The sequence below is a fragment of the Dermacentor albipictus genome, chromosome 8 (genome assembly GCF_038994185.2).
Source record: "Dermacentor albipictus isolate Rhodes 1998 colony chromosome 8, USDA_Dalb.pri_finalv2, whole genome shotgun sequence".
NCBI classification, from domain to species: Eukaryota; Metazoa; Arthropoda; class Arachnida; order Ixodida; family Ixodidae; genus Dermacentor; species Dermacentor albipictus.
This window is the reverse complement of record NC_091828.1, coordinates 19,678,152-19,702,139: the sequence shown is the minus strand read 5'-3', so window position 1 is coordinate 19,702,139 and position 23,988 is coordinate 19,678,152. Positions and strand designations below refer to the sequence as shown.

General features: G+C 43.8%; 1 protein-coding gene across 1 annotated transcript in view; it reads right to left on the bottom strand.

Moving 5' to 3' along the window:
• The window catches only part of LOC135919564 (uncharacterized), an 85,539-nt gene that overhangs the window by 19,586 nt on the left and 41,965 nt on the right, over positions 1-23,988 (bottom strand). Inside the window, exon 4 of the mRNA XM_070523109.1 lies at positions 20,918-21,025. Coding sequence (XP_070379210.1) covers positions 20,942-21,025 — 84 coding nt within the window. The 3' untranslated portion in view covers positions 20,918-20,941. The remainder of the gene's footprint in view (positions 1-20,917; positions 21,026-23,988) is intronic.

Here is a 23,988-nt window from a genome sequence, read left to right as displayed (position 1 = left end):
AAGAAATAAAAGAAACGGTGACAAGCGTTGAACAGGCAATACAGGAAATGGCTACAAAATATGATGAGGTCATCCTTGAGATGAAGCAGCAAAGTTCAGACATTGCAGGCCTTCGAAAGCGTGTGGAAAAACTTGAGATCACGGTAAAAGAGCAAGAAATCGACAAACATAGGAAAGACTTGAATGACATCGATCAGTACGGCAGACGCCTGAATTTGGAAGTGCATGGTCTGCCGCATCATGTCAATGAAAACTTGCTTTCTAGCAAGTTTTCATTGACAGTTGAACTGCTTAGCGGTTGATCTCGAGCTTCCAAAACTTTCGAAACAGGACATTGAAGCCGTCCACCGCATTCCGTTGAAAGTCAGGGCTGGCTCAATTGACGATGAAAAGGAAACAATCGGTACGGAAAAAATCAGAAAAAAGTCCCACCTATCCTGGTTCACTTCACATCTCGCGTGACCAGAGATGCTTGGCTCGGGAAAAAAACGCAACTGAGAAAGTCGAAATCAAAAATTTACCTGAACGAAAACCTCACAGCACAGAACAAAAAGCTTTTCTGGCATATGAAGACGCGGGCGGCTGAAAAAGAGTTCGCCTGGCACAAGAATGGAAAATTCTTCGTGCGTCGTGGTCCTCGTGATCGAGTCATTAGGGTTATCACAATGGATGACCTTGACAGAATAAGATAATCTAGAAGTATGGCTTTTTATGCGCATTCTTCAACTTGGCGATCCCTTTTCAGGGAAGCAAGTACTACGACAAGCTTTCCTTCAGACAGAGCGTTACGTGATAGAAACCAGATATCTTTGTTTCATTTGAACGCACAAAGTTTAAAAAGCAAACACGAATCTGTGCGCATGCTTCTACATGAAATACAGCATGAATTTGATATTTTAGCGTTCTCTGAGACTTGGTTCCGCGACGAATACGACGCTGTACACTTCTCAGGCTATAAGTGTTCTTCACTGTCCCGAAAACATAAGAAAGGGGGTGGTGTCGCTATCTATGTAAAACGCGATCTATGCTTTGATGTAATTTCTGAGTTTTCTGTAATACACGAGCACTATGAATCCCTCATGATCAAGTGTGCGAACACTATATTTGTGGTTATTTACAGGCCTCCATCCGGTGTTGTATCCATGTTATTAGATTTCATTGAATGTATGTTGGATTTTTGTATACAGCTTGGCACTCCCCTCATTGTAACGGGTGATTTTAATATTAACCTGCTTTCAATGGGCCGATCCAAACAAGCGTTTCTGGATGTTTTTTTTTCGTTTGGCTACGAAAATGTTATTAATGTTCCAACCAGGGTGGCGAACAATTCCGAAAGCCTACTTGACTTGTGTTTTACAACGCGATTAATTGGATTAGTGTCGGGTGTCCTCATCTCTGATGTAAGCGATCACATGCCTATTTTCCTGTTTTTTACACGTGAGACGAAATTGTACCGACAGCGCAAAAATGACACACACTCACAGTACAGATTGATAACCAAGAACACGATTGCTGATTTTGAAGCGTCAGTCAGCAAAGTGGAATGGTCCGAATTATACGCATTGACGGATCCTGTCAAGGCATTCACTCACTTTCTCGGCGTAGTCGAAGACCTTTATCACAAAGCTTTCCCTCTAAGAGAAGCTACAAGAAGCAAGAAATGCAGGAAACCGTGGGTTGACACCACCCTTCTAAAACGCATAAAGGAACGTGATAGACTATTCGCTACTTTTATAAAGACAAGGCAACCAGAGTACTTAATGAGCTACAAGAAGATCAGGAATAAATTGGGCCGTGATATAAAGCTGGCAAGAGAGAGGTACTATGAGTTCACTCATATTCTTAATGATCCCAAAAAACTTTCGAAAACATTGAATGATCTGCTTCCGCACAGCGACCGTTATCCTGTTTTTGAAATTATGGATAAAGGCGTATCTTTCACAGGGACTGCGCTGGCCGACAAGTTTAATCAGCATTTCTTACAATGTGGCGCGTCTGATGCGTTTGATGCTGATAGCCCAGGTTACAGGTCTTATATTCCATGTAGTATGAGCAGATCGCTATTTCTTGCACCAACAGATGAAGCTGAAATAAGTAGCTTATTTCTAAAGTTAAAGAATTCCACAGCATGTGGTGTAGGTGACATAAAGGCAGAACCAATAAAAGCTGTGGCGCTGCATATCTGTAAAGTGATGTCACACATATGCAATTTAATTTTGTGCACTGGCGCATTCGCCGATGAATTAAAGATTGCACGGGTATCGGTAATTTTTAAAGGGGGAGACAGGAATGACGTGAACAACTACAGACTGATTTCAGTTCTCCCAATCTTTTCCAAAATAGTAGAACAGGTCATTAACGAAAGAATTTTAAATTTCTGTACTCAAAATAATATTATAACAGAAAAGCAATACGGTTTCCGAAAACACCAATGTACTGAAATGGCTCTGCTAAAGATCAAAGAAAAAATAATAAGTAACTTTGAGGACAAGCTGTACACAATAGGAATATTTCTTGACTTTAAAAAGGCATTCGATTCCATTAAACACGATATCTTGTTAAAAAAGTTAAGTGAGTACGGCATTAGGGGAACTGCTCTTAACCTAATCAAAAATTATTTAACCAACCGACTACAGTACACATACATTTGTCATTCCAAATCGGCAATGGGTGAAATCAAATACGGTGTTCCGCAGGGGTACATCCTAGGGCCACTTCTTTTTTTATTATACATTAATGACATCACAAACGTGCCTCTAACACCTGACACAATCTTGTATGCTGATGACACTAATATCTTCTTTTCTGGCGGAAACTTGCTTACTCTCCAGAAAGAAGCAAATATTTGGCTCAGTAATCTTTCAGACTGGCGTAGAGCAAATAAATTGGAATTAAACACTAAAAAGACAAAATACATTATTTTTCGGCCTCTTAACAAAGGTATTGATGATAGCTTAGTCTTACAATTTCGTGATGAAGTCATTATACGCTCTACGTGCCAGAGGTTCCAGAGGTTATTAACAAAAAAACAGCCATTGCAATATTTAAAGAGGTAAGACTCAATGAAAGCGCCTTTTTTAAAACATACCTCCCGAATGAACATAAATATAACACAAGGCAATTAATTTACAACAAGGGCAAGATCCATACCAATTACGGCACGCAAAAGCAAAAGTTTGAAGAAAACTTAAACTGGTCCAGTCATGTCGGCAACATTAAAACCAGCATTGCAAGATCCATCGGTGTTATTAATAAATTAAAACGTCTATTACCTTCTAGATTAAAGAAACAATTATACTATAGCCTAGTGCATTTGCGCCTCCAATATTGTTTATCTGTGTGGTGTACCACGACGAACATCCGTAGTTTACTAACCTTACAGAAACGCATGATTCGGGTAATTGAGAATGCGCCCTATAGAAGCCACTCCGCTCCTCTTTTCAAGAATTGTATTTTAGCATTAGAAAACCTTATTAACAAAAAACAGCTATTGCAATATTTAAAGAGGTAAGACTCAATGAAAGCGCCTTTTTTAAAAAATACCTCCCGAATGAACATAAATATAACACAAGGCAATTAATTTACAACAAGGGCAAGATCCATACCAATTACGGCACGCAAAAGCAGGCATTCAGCAGATTTTTTCAATCATCACCCTGGCTTACTCACTATAATAAATGAATCACCGTCCCTAAACATTTTCAAAAAAAAAGTGAACATATACATGTTCACTTTTTTTTTTGCTGTCGCTTCAGGTATGACTGTTCATTCTTTTGTACACAAATCAAATTCAGTATTTCTGTTACATATTTCATGTACTTTTCATTTTTTTGTGTATGCATCCACTTTGTGTACCATGCTTACCCTGCGTGCTTGAGTGTTTTGTGCACTGGGTCGGCGAAGGGGACTGACACTTAGTCAGGCATTCGTGCCTTTTTGTCAGCCTCTTTGACAGAGATTCTTTGTATTTTATTTCTGTCAAAATAAACATTCAAAATAAACATTCAAACATTCATAGCTACGCGGCTACTAATGCACGCTGCGACTCAAAAACGGCCATTCGCAACTACACAAGAGGACTGACAGCGCCCCAAGTGCAGAAGATACTCTCCGGCACTCCTCCCCCTAGGCAACGCCGTGTCCAGATCATCTGGGCCCCTGGTCACTCGGGTCTGGCAGGAAACGAAGCCGCCCACGATGCCGCCCGAGCTCTCGCACACCGGGCGCATCATCCTTCTCCTGAGTCTTCGGATCCCGACCAGCCCTCTGTTCTGCATCGCGGTCACGCGCGGGACCGAATGGTCACGTCCAGGGAAATTCTCCTTCACTACCGCAGAGAGCGGTTACACTACACCCCAGCACACAAAACAATGAATAAATATCTATCCACCATTTGGCGACTCCTTCAGACGTGAACTTTCCCGAACCCCGTGCTTTACAACCGCATTTACCCCGATACATACTCCCCACTCTGCAAAGCGTGCGAGGCCCGCGCTGACTTCGATCACATTATCTGGCAATGCCCCAAAGCCTCACCAACCAACACCTACCGCACTAACACACGCATCATAACTGCGGCCGAGCAGTGGGAGACTTTGCTGCTCAGCTTGGACCCAGAGGAGCAGCTCTGGGCCGTCCGGATGGCCGAAGACGCCGCCAGAAAGCAAAGACTGGCCGCCGTCTGAGGAAGGGGGGGATTGGAGTTGGTCTCCCGACCCCCGCCACTCCCGACCCCCGCCAGCCCTGAACCCCATCAAGGACATAATAAAGTTATATATCTCTCTCCAGGCCACTTCAGCCTTCTTCTCTATTTTCCTTCTACTCCAGCTCGTGACAGTCATCAAATGTCCATCTGATCACGTCGCTGTTGACACTTGTTTCGGAAGGTTTTGCAGCTGATGCAAACAGTTGCAGATGACCGTCAACTTCAGCAGAACTGTCCTAACATATTCAAGGCGTTGTTGTATATCCCATTTTACATACTCCTTTAACAGCCAAACCCTAAAGAGAGTTAACCAGTATAAATAATTGAGAGTTGTTTTTTCACGCGATATATCTTGGCCTTTGCACGTTGAACTAACATGCAAAAAGGCTCTCCGATGCCTCGGTTATTTGCAGCTCACGCTCCGATCAGCACCAAAACCCACTATACTGTTAACCTATATATCCCCAATACGGCCAATATTGGAGTACGTACGACTCCATCACATGGAATCCCCATCATAAAAAATACATCAAATTGTTAGAATCAGTACAGAAAAAGGCTGTCAGGCTCTGTCGTTGTTATGATAGATATTTTTCACTCTCTTCCATCACTCCTAACCTTAACTTGTGGGATTCTCACCCATGCTCTTGGGACAAAGGAACGACAACACAGTAGTGCGAACAATCACAAGGGCATTTATTGTACCTTTCGTAGGCCAATGCCTGCTACCCGAGTTGCTATCCACAAAACATGCCGATGGGCGCTCGACAAATCGAGGAAGTCCGTCCGTACGGTCACGCGAACGATGGCGCGTTCGAACGATCGTCTTCGTCCATTCCGGTACAGGCCCCGCAAGACGGTCTCGTAGAAGCAATGACGGTCTCGCAGGAGTTCTCGGCGCACGCGCGGAACGTCCACGCCGCTTGCCGATCCGGAGCCAAAGAGGAAGAACCTTCTCCTTCTTGCGCCCAAGTAACCCCGCCGTTAGGTGGCGTTAGCAGAGCAACACTCTCGCCATCTCTCGCCAACCCTGCAAGCATATCGACCGCGGCCGTAATGCCACACGGTGAAGTCGGAGAACAGGAGACGGAAGCTATGTGGGAAAACAACATATCAGGGGACGCGTAAGAGTCGCGCATCCCCACATTAAACCACTACATATGCCCACGGAACATGTCACACGGTCTAACATCAACGTGTGCTTCGCGAACAAACTAGTACGTGCAAAAGTGGCCGCGCCGAGGAAATGTCCACACGCTGTCCATAACATGCGAGCCGACATTGTCCTTGGGGTACACCGCTGGCGCCCTCTGGTCACAGCAGCACCTCTGCAGACTCGACGGCACGATTTCAGGCCAGGACTGCGGAAACGGCGAAGCAGTAGTCGGCACGAGAAAGCGTCTCTCGCGCCGACGCGCCCTGCTCGCGAGAGCCGCAGTAGCTGTTGGTGACTGCCGGCTCTTGCGATCTGGATACAGGCGGCCGCCGAAGTCGCTGCGCCGAACTGGCCACATCATCTCCGTTGCCCAGGGTAGCTCGATCGTAGTCCGGAGCAGCAGCACAGACGATGTGCAGGTGACAGCAAACCAGGGGTGACTCCACTCACGCTAGGTACACTCAACGCACTCGGCAAACACTAAAGTAGTGCAAGGGAGAGGAATTGTGCATGCGCATCGCCTACGTGGTAGGACGTTCAACTCGGGTAGCAAAAGACCAGGCGGCTACTCAAATGCTAAGTTCACGTTAACAAACCGCTTTCTCGAGTCGAACGAGTAATTTCAATTCGTGCGAGGCTAACTAGAATGAGGGAAGCAAAGTGCAACAACTCAACGCTACGGTCTACACGGTTATGTCCCTTCACGTGCAACAGGCAGCTTCGTAAAGCCTTCGGCACAAAGCGTCGCTACCCTTACAACAACGGGCACCCAAAAAACAACACCCAAAATGGGCGAAAAACAGGCAGCTGCGAGGAGACGTCAGCTCTGTGAAGTGGTCCTATCTCGCTCGGTGCACACAGCATCCGAGTTGACGGCGCCCACCGTCCCAGACGGTGTCGGAGTGCCCGGTGCCGAGCCGCAATACCAGTCAACCCGTAGCGGCACCCGGCTCCCAGATTCGTGACTTCATCACAGTCAAATAGAAGCTATTCACATAAGAAATTCGGACCACCCACGATGCTTCCGTACTCACTCGCTTCTGGCTTGCCAATGTTCCGCGGGCGCTAAGCCTCGCTTTTCCAGGATGCAGACCACGTGGCTCTCGTACCAACGAATGTAAAAAAAACACTTGCGAAAGCTTAGCATGTTGAAAAGTTCAAACACTACAACCGTCGCCTTGCTCAAGAAAGCATGCCACCAACGCTAGCGATCAAAATCCACGCTATCCCTACGCTTCGTTTCAAAAAAAGATCTCGAACGCAGCAAAGCTCAAAGATATTGTCCGATGCCCCAAGAGGCCCACGTTGCGCAGCCAGATGTGGGGCTTTCACTGGTGCTCTTGGGACAAAGGAATGCAAGATAATAGTGCAAACAGGGGCATTTATTGCGCCTTTTGTATACCAATGCCTGCTATCCAAGTTGCTATACACAAAACATGCCGATGGGCGCGCGACGAATCGAGGAAGTCTGACTCACCGCGACTGGATAGCGAGCGAATATGTTCACCCCATGCATAGCGTTTTTGATGCACAATTTGCACGTTGCATAAAAATGGGGCTGTCCTCATTATGCTGAATATTCTGCTGGGATGCAATCAACTCGCACGTCGTCTACTGTTATTCAGTCGAAATGCAGGACTATAGGTTGCGTTTTCCGCTGTGAGCAACTATGTGCAGACACATAGTGATTGTTAGGGTCAGTTGCCTGTTTTACTGAAAATCGAAACAGCGACTTGTGAAGGAAGTTTCTTTCAAGCTTACTTGGATGTTAGCTATAATGAATGCAGGCCCTGAAAAAAAAATTAATGGCAAATATACCCGTGGTATTGCAGGGGATGAGCTATAGCTAGACCACATTACGTTTTTCCACTTCTTGAATTTGCTTTGAATGTCGCTGTCAAGCAGGCATGAGAGGCTGACGATTATTATTTACTTTTCTCACGGCTACAGACATTGTGCAGGGAATGTCCGCATGATCGCGCACGCTTGCTCGCGATGAAATTTCGCAACCGTCCTATTCATGTTAGAGACCATAGCGCAAAAGCTGCTTTCACATTGAGAAGACAAGCACATGGACGGACGAGGCACTCTCGACTGATTCATTAAAAGCAGGCACGCTGAATATAGTACCTGTGGTGCACGCACAGGTAAGGGAAAAAAGCCTAACAAAGAGGGATGTGCCAAAAGCTATGCTTTATTAGATGCACATAGCACCCACGCCACCACTCTTCACACATTCCTAAGCGCCGCCAGATCAATGTTGAGACTTGGCAGCTATTAATCGGTCAGCATTATGCTGCCTTTTTCACTCCTTTTAGATGGCGGTAGTTATCGGCATCTCTTGTAATGTGAAGGACAGTTTTCTCATAGATTCCGCACCCGTGCGATTAACTCGAGATGCGTTCAGTTGTCACCATCTATTCAACCATCACGCGCATATCTGTTGCTTTTGTTAGTTCAACCTTCTTTGTTTAGGCTGATCCTGGGACCAGGAAAGGGATGCAGCTGTTACTGAGCTGGTCTGTACTCTCGTGGAACGAGTTGCGGCCGGAGAAAACGCCAATTGCGCTTAACGTTTCCCTTTGTTTCATTATTTCCTTGAATTACGGCTCGCGGCTAGGCTGGCAGATGCCCGCAACCATATACACGTGATATAGGTTAGATAAGGTGGGAAATAAAATAATGTGAAAGCGCGTCCATCATGAAACTCTGCAATAACCCTTAAACCCATAAGCAAGATGACTGTCGCCCGTTACCTCGTCTGTTTTCCCCTAATTGTATAGCACTTTTCGTGCAAAATTGGCAACTCGAAACAAAAATCGCAAGGAGTTGAGAAATTAAGCGAAAGAAATTAAGAAATTAAGGGAGAGAGCCAAAGCAACAACCAAACTGCAACGAAAGTCGAATAATAAAAAAAACCGTTTATGAGAATATTTATGGATCAACATCTTTTTACTTAAAAAGGAAGTAGAGAAAACGCTGCCGGAAGTGGAGAACAATTACTTGCTTCGAATGACGCTTCTACAGTTAACGGTCGAACCGCCTCACGTAGCCAATTCTTTGCTGTGCTTATGTGGGTGTTTATCTAACCTTTCGCGGTGAGTGCAGTACATCTAGAATCGCAGAGTCCTGCGCTCTACGCGGTTGTGTGGGACTGGCGGCCGCACAGCGTTACGCAATTCGCGGAGCTGTCAAAACTGATCAACAAGGCGAAAATAACTGATATTCGAAACTATAACATGAGAAAGACTGAAGAAGCCGTAAGAAATGAACGCAGCCTGAAATAAGTAAAAAAGAAACCTGGCTTGGGACAAACCATACACTAAAAGATAATATCATCAGCAATCTTGAAGATATAGTAAGAGCAGCGGAAAATATCTAAGCTGACCTGTACAGTACTAAGAGGAGTCACGATACCTCACTTAGAAACAGTAATGAACAGGATACAGAAACTCTCCTATAACTAGCGATGAGGTCAGAAGGGCCCTGCAAGAAATGAAACGATGAAGAGCGGGAGGAGAAGGTGGAATAACAGTCCATTTATTCAAAGATGGAGGAAACATAATGCTTGGAAAACTGGCGGCTCTTTATACGAAGTGTCTATCGAGTGCAAGGGTCCCAGAAAACTGGAAGAATGCAGACATTATACTAATCCACAAAAAAGGAGACGTTAAAGAAGTGAAAAATTATAGGACTAATAGCTTGCTCCCAGTATTATATGAAATATTTACCAAAATAATTTCCAATAGAATAAGGGCAACACTGGATTTTGTCAACCAAGGGAACAGGCTGGCTTCAGGAAGAGACACCTTACATGTCATAACTCAGGTTATCGCGAAATCCGCAGAGTACAATAAGCCTCTCTACGTGGCTTATATAGTTTACGAAAAGGCATTTGATTCAGTAGAGATACCAGCAGTCATAGAGGCACTACGTAATAAAGGAGTACAGAGTAGGTAAATAGCTTGGAAAATATTGCTACACGTGTGTGGTATTTGTTTGAACGAGGCGCGTGGACGCCATCACTCCAGAAAAGAGGAGGAAGAACGAACTGGGCTCGCGCTGTGAATCAAACCGGTCAGCGCTGCAACCGTTGTTGTAAATATAATCTGTAAATAGTTTCTCGTCTTACTGACTCGTCCTTCGCGTAAGAATATCTACAGAGGTTCTACAGCTACCTTAATTCTACTCAAGAAAAGCAGGGAGATACCTATAGAGAAAGGGGTCAGACAGGGAGACACAATTTCTCAACTGCGTGCTTGGAAGAAGTATTCAAGCTATGAACTGGGAAGGCTTAGGAGTAAAGATCTACGGCAAATATCTCAGCAACCTTCGGTTTGCCGATGACATTGTTCTATTCAACAACAATGCAGACGAGTTACAACAAATGATTGGAGATCTTAACTGAGAAAGTGTAAGAGTGGGGTTGAATATCAATATGCAGAATGCAAAGATAATGATAAATAGTCGGGCAAAGGAACAAGACATCAGGATCTCCAGTCGGCCACTAGAGACTGTGAAGGAGTTCGTTTACCTAGGACAATTAATCACAGTGAACCCTGATCATGAGAAGGAAATTCACAGAAAAATAAAGATAGGTTGGATCGCATACGGCAGACATTGCCAGCTCCTGACTGGAAGCTTACCATTATTATTGAAAAGTAAGGATTGCACTCAGTGCATTTTGCCAGTGCTGACATATGGGGCAGAGACTTGAGAGCAAGTTAAGGACCGCGCAAAGAGCGATCGAATGAAGATTGCTAGGCATAATGTTAAGAGAGAGAAAGAGAGCGGTTTGGATCAAATATATGGGGCAGAGACTTGAGAGCAAGTTAAGGACCTGCAAAGAGCGATCGAATGAAGATTGCTAGGCATAATGTTAAGAGAGAGAAAGAGAGCGGTTTGGATCAGAGAGCGAACGGGTATAGACGATATTCCAACTGACATCAAGAGGAAAAAATGTAGCTGGGCAGGTGATGTAATGCGCCGGTTAGATAACCGTTGGACCATTAGGGTTACAGAATGGGTACTAAGAGAAGGGAAGCACAGTAGAAGACGGCAGAAAACTAGATATGGTGCGATGAAATTAGGAAATTCGAGTTCTGTAGTGGACATAAAACAGGATGATTATGATCATCGTGATGATGATGATTGTGATGACGATAATGAAGATAATATTGATGAAGATAATGATGATGACAATGATGATGATCATAATGATGACAACAACAACAACAATAATAATAATAATAATAATAATAATAATAATAATAATAATAATAACTATGGTCGTGATGATGATGAAAATGGTCATAATGATGATGATAATGGTGATAATGATGATGATAATGATGATCGTGATGATGATGGTGATCGTGATGATAATGATAATGATGATGATAATTGTAATCGTGATGGTGATGATGATGAGCGTGATGATGATGATAATGGTGATCATGATGATGATAATGGTGATAATGATGATGATAGTGGTGATCGCAATGATGATAATAGTGATAATGATGATGATAATGGTGATAATGATGATTATGGTGGTGATAATGATGATGATAAAGGTGATAATGACGATGATAATGGTGATAATGATGATGATAATGGTGATCGTGATGATGATAGTGATGATAATGATGATGATAGCATCATTATCATCACCTAATCATGATAATGATGATGATAATGGTGATCGTGATGATGATGGTGATCATGAGGATGATAATGGTCATAATGATGATGATAATGATGATAGTGATGATGAAGGTGATAATGATGATCGTGATGATGGTGATGATGATGATGGTGATAGTGATGATGACGATGATAATTGTAATCGTGATGGTGATGATGATGAGCGTGATGATGATGATGATAATAATAATAATGGTGATCATGATGATGATATTGGTGATCGTGATGATGATAATGGTGATAATGATGATAGTGGTGATCGTGATGATGATAATGGTGGTAATGATGATGATAATGGCGATAATGATGATAGTGGTGATCGTGATGATGATAATGGTGGTAATGATGATGATAATGTCGATAATGATGATGATAATGGTGATAATGATGATGATAATGGTGATAATGATGATGATAATGGTGATCGTGATGATGATAATGGTGATAATGATGATGATAATGCTGATAATCATGATGATAGTGGTGATCGTGATGATGATAGTGGTGATCGTGATGATGATAATGGTGATAATGATGATGATAGTGGTGATCGTGATGATGATTATGTTGTAAATGATGATGATAGTGGTGATTATGATGATGATAATGGTGATCGTGATGATGATAATGATGATGATGATGATAATGGTGATAATGATGATGATAGTTGTGATCGTGATGATGATGATAGTGGTGATCGTGATGATGATGATAGTGGTAATGATGATGATAATGGTGATAATGATGATAGTGGTGATCGTGATGATGATTGTGGTGGTAATGATGATGATAATGGTGATAATGATGATGATAATGGTGATCGTGATGATGATAATGGTGATCGTGATGATGACAATGGTGATAATGATGATGATAATGCTGATAATGATGATGATAGTGGTGATAATGATGATGATGATAGTGTGATCGTGATGATGATAATGGTGATAATAATGATGATGATAGTGGTGATAATGATTATGATAATGGTGATCGTGATGATAATGATAATGATAATGGTGATCATGGCAATGATGATAATGATGATGATAATGGTGATCGTGATGATGGTGATCGTGATGATGATGATCGCGATGATGATGATGATGATGGAGGGCCCCCGCGAAAGAATATCCTGGGTATGTGCCTGTCCTACCTATCTTAAGAAAACAAATGAAGGGGAAAAACACAAAGAATTCCAGTAACCAAAATTTCTTAGCCTCTATTAGGATCTTTGTTTTTGTAGCCTCCATTGTTTGTCGTTTCCCTACTTCCACCAATCTTCCAATCGCCTCTAGTAATCTTTATTGCGGACATATTTACTTTCCCCTTGCTCTCGCTGAATCCAAGGGCTGTCCGCATGCTTTACACGCATCTGTGCATATGTTCTGCGAGCCCATATCCGAAAAACTAAAAGCAGCAATCGAATTAGGTGTGGTCGCAGGTCGTCGAAGTTGCGAGTTCGCCCTTTCGGTCTGGGATGTGCATTGATGGTTATGGCGAAGGTAGGCCAACTGGTGAACCAGAGGAGGCGTTGTAATTTGCTAACGAAATGCGTAAGTGATGTGTAAATCGTCTGCGGCTCCCGACGACGAATCGACAAGCATAGCTGCTGAGTTCGGCCAATACTGACGGTGAAGTATTCTCAGATCGAGTTAAATGTTATAGAAAGGAGAGAGACTTGCGTGGCGGAGGTGTACTTATCCTTGTGGATTTTAGAATTTCTTAGATGGCACCGATGAATGTGAGGCTGTATTGTATAGACTGACGCTTAATAATAAGAAAGTTTTAACTTTCTTATTATTCTACCACCCACCTGATTCATCCGTCGATGTGCTTATGCAGTTGGCAGTGACAGTTGACTCAGTTGAAACAGACTTCATGGTAGTTGGATGAGATGTCAATCTGCCTAATATTGATTGGAGTCATCAACCACACTTTCACTCTTTTTCGGGTCGGCGCAGTCAAAAACTGATTAACTTTGTTGAATTTTTTGCGTTACGTCAAACGGTTTCGGAACCGACACGTGGGAACAATATCTTAAATATGGTGTAATGGACGATGTTGTTATTAGCAATAATGGTATAGAGTCTCTGCTGCAGAATCTCAAAATTGCTAAGGCTGGGTGTCCTGATGACTTGCCAAACAAGTCACGCACGGTAAGAAGTTGAGCACCAATAAACCTGAATTCGTCAAGGTCTATTCAAATGCTACCTGGAATAAGCGATCATAATGCTGTGCTTTGTGAAATGAAAGGTGAAGCATTGGAACATCCAACAAACGAGTATATAACTACGAAAAAGCAAATGTAAGCGAGATAAGTAAAGTGTTGAACGAGTACCGGACGGTACCGACTATGGACTATGAATTATGGCACTGGTTGAACATCTTGAAGGGGCAGCGCAAAAAGACGATAACAGAAGGGACAGCGCTGACAGCGTCTCTGCGTCAATTATCGTCATTTAAGGAGCTGAGGCAGCGCTTTGTTCCGGCATGGACATTAACGAAAAGAAAAAGCAAAAGACTTCTTTTCGTTTTGCGTGTTAGACTGCGTAACTCCCTTGGTTTACTCGGGAGTTACGCAGTCTAACACGCAAACGGCAACTAGCTTACAGTTATAAAGGAAAGCCGACACGTGATCATTGGTTGAAGGTGCATGAAACTAACGAAAAAATGAAAGTTGCAGTGGTACCTGCAAAGCATTCATTTGGAATTTCAATAGAGTAGAAATTAAAGGATAACCCGAAGGAATTCTGGATTTGTGTACTAGTATGCACATATTGACGCACATTCATCGTTTAATCCTCGTCAGCATGGTTTTCGAAGGGGCCTATCGTGTACAACGCAGTTGACTGAATTTGTGCACGACTTGGCAGGAGCACATGGACAGGCGTCTTAGCGTGGACTGTGTGTTCTTGGATTTCAAAAAGGCATTTGATACAATTCAGCCTCAAGTGATATCATGGGTAAAAGAACGTTTACGTCACCAGTTTGTGGTGGTGAATGGTACTCAGTCTCAGAAGGTGCAAGTTGCGTCCAGTGTTCCGCAAGGCTCCGTGTTGGGGCCGCTATAGTTCTTGCTATTGTGCTATGGTTCGTGAACGACATTAGTGACGTTCACGAACACGTCACTCACGTGTTCTCGCTTCGAAACTCGCCGAGTTTCGAAGCGAGAACGTGAAGCTATAGGACAAGTCGACGAAATGCTGCGCAACGACATCATCCAGCCGTAGAAAAGCCCGTGGGCATCTCCTCTTGAAGAAAAAGGATCCGTCCTCACCTTGCGTCGAAGGATCGACATTTGGGCGAGTTGGTACTGGTTGAAGGGGCAGCGCAAAAAGACGATAACAGAAGGCAGGAACACACACGACAGTATAGACGACAGTATACTGTCGTGTGTGTCTCTGCTGCAGAATCTGAAAATTGCTAAGGCTGGGTGTCCTGATGACTTTCATTTCACAAAGCACAGCATTATGATCACTTATTCCAGGTAGCACTTGAATAGACCTTGACGAATTCAGGTATATTGGTGCTCAACACGACGCTCTGAAACACTAAATACTCGTTGATGGATGTGAGAGAGAAGACCGCCTCCATCAGAGGGCACGGCACATGGCCTGCAGAAAACATGCCTAAGCTGGCATTACTTTTTTGTCGTGGATTATGGAAGCGACGACTACGAGCGACACAAACTGGCTACCTATCAACGGAACTTATCTGGATACTGCAAGCAATGTGTGGGAGGATCGGCTGTCATCAGCGGTGACGTCACCTCTGGTTCGACTACAAGAGGAGCAGCACATCCAGGAAGCCTTCAGAGGGCACGGCACATGGCCTGCAGAAAACATGCCTAAGCTGGCTATGCAGGTTCGTTTCCACTCCAATGCTGCATGTTACCGAAGTGACAAGCGATTTTTGTTGGTATTGCCGTGCCCTCACAACTGTATTGCTAGTGTCATTGATTGTTGGTCTGCAGTGCTGATGCTTTTGATGTCAGGTGACCCCGGTCCAAAGACAGCTGAGATGTTGGAGGAAATCTTGCAAAATCAGGCTACATTTGAATCTAAGATAGATGCTATAAAGAAGGAGGTATCCGATTTAAATACTAAAACTGACAAATTGACCGGCTATCTTAAGGTTATTGAGGTGAGCGTATTACTAGCCTGGAAACTATTGTTCGGCAACAAGAACAGAAATTAATTGACAACTTACCTTATCGTTTTCGGCCTACCTGAAACTTCTGGTGAAACCGAATCAGACTTGAGGGGAGCCGTTGTTAAAAGTAAAATCTGTTCGTAGTAAAATTGGGCGTAATAGTGAAATTCACCGGCTGGGTAAGGAAAAAACCAAATAGTTCAAGACCAGTGATTATGAATTTTTATAATCACTGGTCATTGCATCAGCAATGATTCCTTCGCGTAATCATTGCATCAGCAATGATTACGCGAAGGATTAATTAATATTAATTAACCGAGACATATTACGGAAAAGCCTGATATCGCTGACAGGTTCAATCGATATCAGTGTCAGTGTTCTGTACGGACCAGGATGACAACGAAGAATATAAATCGGCTCCTACATTACCACTTCAAGCAGATAATATTAATTAATTAATAATATTATTAATATAATATTAATAAATAATAATAATAATAATAATAATAATAATAATAATAATAATAATAATAATAATAATAAGATTATTATTATAATTTAATATTAATTTAATTAATTTATTATAAGTATTATTATTAATATTAATAATATTAATATTCTCGGTTAATTAATATTAATTAATTAACCGAGACATATTACGGAAAAGCCTGATATCGCTGACAGGTTCAATCGATATATGACGATATCATATAATGATCAGCTGCTCCTTCTGGACACGAAAAAGTCATGTGGGCCTGACGGTATACCGAATGAATTTCTGCGACGATTCGCGGAGTGGTTGTCGTATTACCTAGTTTCAGAAGTCTTTAAAATGCCACTCGCTACCTCAGGATTGGCGTAGAGCAATTGTGGTCCCAATTTTCAAGGGCGGCAATTGTTGAACAATTATAGGCCTGTGTCTCTCACATCGGTGTGTTGTAAAATATTTGAGCATATAGTGGCAAAATACATCAGACAATTTCTGAAACAAAATGACTTATTATGTCCGTTTCAGCATGGATTCCGCAGTGGCCTTTCAACTGTAACGCAGTTGATCGAAACGATTCATGATTTCTGTGTTGCTATAGATGCCTGTGTACAAGTCGACGTTATGTGCATTAATTATGCTTTGATTTTGCGAAGGCAAAATCAAAGCATATAAGTTTACAAAGTTTCACATCGTAAACTGCTCTTCAAGCTTCGCAATCTTAGTGCGGATGTTCTCGAATGGATATGAGCGTATTTAACTGATCGCCAACAAGCAGTCAGAGTGGAAGATACCATTTCAGGAAATCGTGAGGTGTATTCGAGCGTGCCGCAGGGTTGATGATGCGGCACGCCCGCATACATTGATGATATCTCAGCAGTTGTCCAATCACCTGTAAAAATTAAGCTTTTCGCAGCCTAATTGCTTTTTTGCTGCCTAACTTATTGTCCGGTAACATGCAGGGAAGATCAATTTAAACTCAACCAGTGCCTTCAAAACTTAAGCTCATGGTGTCAAAAGTATAGAAAGTATAGAAATAGGAAAGAAAACCACTTACACACACATAACAAAAAGAAAGGAAGTGATCTCGTTCACATATATTGCTGATAATATACTGGTTGTATGTAGCTTCAAATGATGGGTGCTGCGTGGAGCCCCCATCAAAAGGTTTTAAAACAAACTAGAACGAATTCTAAGAATGTCAGTTCGCTTTATCTGCTTTAAATATCGACGTCGTGACTCGGTAACTGAAATGGTAAAAATATGTAACTTGGAACCACTGGAATCAAGAAGGCGATTGAAATTGCTTTTTCAAATACTACACGAAGATGTGAAAATAAACAAGGATGATTATCTGACGCTCTTTCACAAAAGGTTACCACGCGTGCTCGAACAGACTTATTCCGCTTTTCTTTCTTTCCTGACGCCATTAAAATGTGGAATGAATTACCGAATGATGTGGTACAAAAAAATGCTATGAGTGATTTTAAGGTTGGCCTTGATAACACACTGTATAGCACAGTATGTTATTTCTTGCATGTAGCTGTGTGTTTTTTTTTTCTACAAATGTTCTCCTACAAATGATCTCCAATGTTTGTTCTATGTTCTATGTACAATGCAATTACTGACCCTCCCTGTAATGACCCTCAAGTGAGGGTTAACAGTATGACTAAATAAATAAATAAATAAATAAATAAATAAATATAAATAAATAAATCACGCCAAACGGCCTCTACGAGTTCAAGATCATTCCATTCAGACAGTGCTCGGCGTCAGACAGACAGACGCTTGTCGTCTCATGACGAAGCGTCTGTCATGCCTTTTAATGTACCGTCGTAAAATATATACAGCCAGAATGGTCACATGACTTGTGTGAGAACTGGAAATGAAAGCACAGCGCTTATCTCAGCGCGTGTCTGTGGCACAGGCACGTACAGTGCGTGTGCCACAGACACGCACTGTGTGGCTGACGCCCCGTTTATCTTCCCCGTTTTACAAGCACTGTGTGCCAAGAAAGGAAAGCATTCTACAAACAGTCAAGTCTTTTCGGCGCTCGTACGACGCGCCCATATCGCGTAGAATACAGAATTAGCGTCCTGTTTAGAAAAGACCTTCGCTTCCTGGAAGCTTCCCATAACTTTCTCTACCCTTGGTAAAGAGAGATGACGCTGACAAATTGGTTCAGGTCAGTTAATTCGACGCATATCCTAACTACTCCAGACGGCTTCATTACGGGTACAATAGGAGCGCACCATTCTGTCGCTTCTTCAACCTTTTGTACCATTCTTTCTCGTTCTAGCCTATCCAGCTCTTGCTTGATTTTTTCCTTCATGGGAATAGAAATCCAGCTAGGCGTATGGTGTTGCATTCGGAACGAGACGTATGGGATGCTCTCCAGACATGGAACCCGTGCCTTGGAATATCGTTAGCAGTTTCTAAGTCATCTAGGAAGGGAACGATTCCTAGGGCTTTTATCAAAGCCTGGTAGTCCCCAGAAGGGTGTGCGCAAGTTGTGCATGACGTAAATGGTCTGCTTCGAACAGTTGTCTTTCCAGCGCCAAACTTTCCGATCGTACGAAGTGCATTGTTCAGTCCTTTAAGATAATCTGCATTGGCCAGAGAACGCGGAATCAAAGGAAAAATTTCCCCGACGACTGTGGCTTCGGCTTCCGTATCTTCCGTTTCATGTGGAGCTCATGGTCGATTATCAGTACCGTGGTTCAGATGGTGTGTTCGCCGATTGCTCGACCGTGCCAAGAAATTTATCAGGTTTGGCAATGTCGTCAAGATTCCCATTTGCTTGCCTCTTTTTTCGGCATGCCTTTTCGAAGTGGCCCAACTTTCGGCAAAACCCGCATCTTTCTTGTTTCGCTGGACAACTGCTTCTCGGATGAAATGGTCAGGCGCAGGAACTGCAGAACTTTTCTCGGTAAGCTGGCTTGCTTATCGAGAACGCGTGTAAACTTTCCTTTCTTTCCAGGGGTTTTCTCGGGCTTTACTGCGGCGACGCAAGCTTCTGGGATAGCGCCCTCATGCCCCTTTAGCTCGGCTTGCTGTCTCTTCACTGTTTCGCTTGTACGCGCTTTTACCAAAGCACCGAGATTAGGATCCGAGAGATCCCTCGGTCCCTTATTGCTGTTGACGCCGCCTAGGAACAGACGCTTATCGTAAGCTAAGCGGCACTTTTCCGGCTTCAGAGTGAGCCCTGATGGCCTCTAGTACTGTCGCAAGCCACCTAAGGTATATATTTCACAACGATACGACGAGCGTCTGTCTGTCTGACATGGTGTCAGAAGTGGCTATGTAGCTGACTACGATGTAGCGCTGCAACAACACACGCCAACAAGCGAACGAGCGCCTGCTTCCACAGGGGCAAATCCTCCCTGTGAAAAAAAGAAAAAGAAATGAAGGAGCGCCTGCTCCTTCATTTCTTGGAACTCGCATGCATCTGTCTTTTAAGCTCGGTTGCAAACTGGTCTACTGTTTCTCCCAGTTGTTGGCGGCGTAGACACTCTCGTAGACTGTGTTCTTGGTATGGAAGAAATAGCCTTTAAATTTTGGCTTTACGATTCAAAGACGAAGAAATACAGGCATTTCTTCGTCTTTGACGTTTAGCGACCGAAGAATCTCCCGTGACTTTCTGCCCATTGTATAGAGAAGAGTCCTTACTTGTACTTCGTCTGGTTTCTCATGTAGTCCGGAAGCGAATCTGTAGTCGTCGAACTCGGCGGGGCAGTCCGCAGCGTTCTGGATGTCGAAGGGCCTAGGAGGCTTCCATGCTGAAGCGTTGTTTGACGATTTTCACAGGGAGGATTTGCCCCTGTGGAAGCAGGCGCCCGTTCGCTTGTTGGCGTGTGTTGTTGCAGCGCTACATCGTAGTCAGCTACATAGCCACTTCTGACACCATGTCAGACAGACAGACGCTCGTCGTATCGTTGTGAAATATATACCTTAGGTGGCTTGCGACAGTACTAGAGGCCATCAGGGCTCACTCTGAAGCCGGAAAAGTGCCGCTTAGCTTACGATAAGCGTCTGTTCCTAGGCGGCGTCAACAGCAAATCTGGAGTCCACCCTGACCCGCAGAAGACAGCTGCCATCGCAAAGTTCCAGACCCCTATCGACAAGAAAGCAGTACGTATATTCCTTTATCTGCGTGCTGAAGCGTTGTTTGACGATTTTCACAGGGAGGATTTGCCCCTGTGGAAGCAGGCGCTCGTTCGCTTGTTGGTGTGTGTTGTTGCAGCGCTACATCGTAGTCAGCTACATAGCCACTTCTGACACCATGTCAGACAGACAGACGCTCGTCGTATCGTTGTGAAATATATACCTTAGGTGGCTTGCGACAGTACTAGAGGCCATCAGGGCTCACTCTGAAGCCGGAAAAGTGCCGCTTAGCTTACGATAAGCGTCTGTTCCTAGGCGGCGCTTTGTCAAGGACTTTTCACGCATCGCTGAGCCGCTGACACATCTAACCAAATGTGACGTCGAGTTCAAATGGGAAACGCCGCAAGCCGACGCAAGAACTCGAACGACGCATGCAGTCGCTGTCGGCACTTGCGCACTTCGAAGAGCACGCCGTTACAGAAATGCACACGGACGCCAGGCCCAGGCCCAGGCCTCGGTGCCATCCCAGTCGGGTGAAAAGACGGACTTTAACGGGTGATAGCTTATGCTAGCCGGTCGCTGTCAAAAGCGAAAGGCTACTCACAAAGAACTGGACTGGACTGTTCCCTCAACGCTGCGTCCAGAAGTACTGCACCGACTGCACGTCTTGCATGACGATCCGACAGCTGGGCACCTCGGATTCTCCCGGACGCTGTCGAGGATAAAAAGATATTGCTGCATTGGCCTACTATCGCAGGAAATGAAGTATCTGGCTGTGATGCATTAGGGGTTCATGTGCGAATTAATGCAAAAGTGGTTTTGCATTACTTTTGCTCATGTTCTGGCGATTTTGCAAATAAAGATCAGTTGAAGTCAGCGCCTGTGTTGTGTTCTTCCTTCAGTCCTCGTCTTTCGTGCTGTGCAAACATGTCGATATTGAACTGTATTGCCATATAACAAATTCATAGCTCTTCATGCTTTACAGTACTGAATGAACTTATTTGCTAGCAAACTTACTCATATCCTTGACAAAGTGAATTATGACGCATTTACTTACTGAAAAGGGAGCTAGTGAATGTAGTGATAAGAAGGAAAGGCTTGTTTGTGTTGGTAGTATTTATGGCTTTGGGGTGTTTCTTTTTCTTAAGAGGGGATGCAGCATGAGGAACCACAGTACAGTTTGAACATACCAGGAATAGTAAAAAATTCACCGACACTGAACGACCGATAAAACAAGATGTAGACGCTTGGGTAAAGGGCAGGGTATGTCTGTGCGCGGGCAGAGCAGGTCAGGGGAAGTTTCCGTGCGCGGTGGTGTCACTGGCTCGTATGACATGGACGTGAGTGGTCGGCAGTTAGTGCAATTTCGCAGTTTGAACAACTTTTAAGGGTCAAGTTCACGTGCAAACGGGGAAATTGAGCTTTAGAGAAGCTATTAGCCCTGTATCAAGTGTCTGTTGATAATTAACAAAAAAAAACTGCAGTTATGACTGGTTTGCACGGTCTAAGAAAGGTTAGGAGAGGTTAGAGGACTACGGGTGCACTGGAAGACTGTCGACAAAACGATAAAATGCCAAAGCGGAACAACTGATTCGCTGTGATCTAAGAATGACAATCGAGGAGTTAAAGCAAGAAGTGGGTATTTCACACAGATCAATTCACGACATTTTACGCAATAAGTTGAGGATGAGACGCATCACTGCAGTTTGTTTTGAGGCAGCTGAACACGGATCAGATGAAATATCGCATGGCAATGGAGCTGTTTGAGACGAGTTCGCAGGACCCAACATTGCTCCAACAGATCGTCATTGAGGATGTGTCTTGGACGTTCCCCTACGGTCCTGGGACGAAACAGCAGTCATAGAAGTGCCACACCAGCGTCTCCCGGATTCAAAGTGGAAGTGATGTTCATTGCATTGTTTGACAATGGCGGTTTGGTGCACCATGAGTTCATACCGCCTTGACAGTCTGCTACTGGTCATTTTTACGTGCAAGTTTTGCAGAGGGTGGGCGATGCGGTTCGAAGGACGCAGCGAGACAAGTGGCATCATGATAACCTGCCAAGGTTGTTGTGCAATAATTCCTCGCTGACAATAACATTCCGACAATCACCAATCTCCGGATCTCGCTTCAAGTGGCTTCCACTTGAGCTTGTAACATTGTCATGCTGAAACATTATTCTGGGAACATTATGACTGTCCCGTGTTTGAAACTTCTTTTGAAAAAACTAGGGAGGTTGTCATTTCAGTCACTTGCTATAAATGCAGGCAGAAGAAAGTCGTGGATTCTACAACAGCAAAGCAACCCCAATGTGAACAGGTACCTTGTAGCACTAGCTTTGTCTGATGATCATTGTTGTGCGTTGAGGATGCTTCTGCACAAGCAGCCAACCTCATCGTCAAATATGCTAGTGCCCACATGATGCTCTTCCATTTGAAGCATTTACTTCTCACTAACTCAGTTCTCAGTTCGCTAAAAACTTCTCTCACTGCACTACCAATTCCAGCACAACATTCTGTACCAGTTTGTTAGGTTTCACAATTTAAACCTACCAAAGCATTTTCTTGGTTAGTAATCACTTTATTATCCCATTTTAATCCAGGCGTTTCATGTGATAATTTTAAGTGTGAAATTGGCAGCTTATTTCAATGACACATTTTGTACGAATGGATGCATACTTGTGCATCAACATGTACATACTGCATTTTAGACAGCGTGTACAGCTAGTTTTACTACAGCATTGTCACTGCCTTCTTCCTTTCGCTTTGTTCCCCTCACCACGAGAAGACTGAGCAATCTAGAGACATGTTTTGGCTAACCTCTCCTTCTTTGCCTCTATAAAACATCCCTGAAACATCCTATACCCTGAAATTGTTTTGCATCAACAATTGATGCATTATTGCATTATTCTGCATTATTGAGCACATCATGTGATCATCATCATGATCAGGCACCGTCACCTCCACTTATAAAAGTTTTTCGTGACGATGTCATTCAACATGCCAAGCAAACTTAATTGAAACTGCCTCGACCAGGCAGATTTAAAAATGTACAATTTTAGCAATTTTCTTATTTCCGTGCATTATTGCATTTTGCATTTTACCCAGGACATTTCTCACGATGTTTTTCACGGCCATTTGGAGTGCAGCAATATACCATTCAGCTGTGTGCAGAATTGTGTACACAAAAACACCGCATCAACAACAAAGCACTGATGAAAATATTCATAGCCAAACAGTAATCAAAAATACGTGGCGCACGGCTCCGGGCGCAGGAGCGGCTGTCGGGCCGCACCGCAGTGCTGTTATCTCCGTAGGGCGCCTGCTTCTAGGGTGCACCGAGGGACGCCAATTTTGGGCCTCACTCTCGTGCTGCCAACTCACGCTCTTGATAAATTTCAAGTGCGGCGTTCGGCTGCTTCGCACTTGACAGTCAGTTGCAGAGAGGGTTCGTCAGTGCACGCTTGCCTTCCTCCCCGCACCAGCTCGCATTCGGCCGTTCGGCTAAGCGCACGGAACGTATGCCCGGCAGTGGTCGATTTGGTTTCACCTTCCACGTTTACGTGCGCCTTTACGTGCAATGGTCGTGTAAGTGGCACGACTTCCGTGAGATGGGCCACTCTATCAAGGTGAGGCATGCGAGAGTTCCGCACTTGCAGCGTGGCTTCTGCAAGAG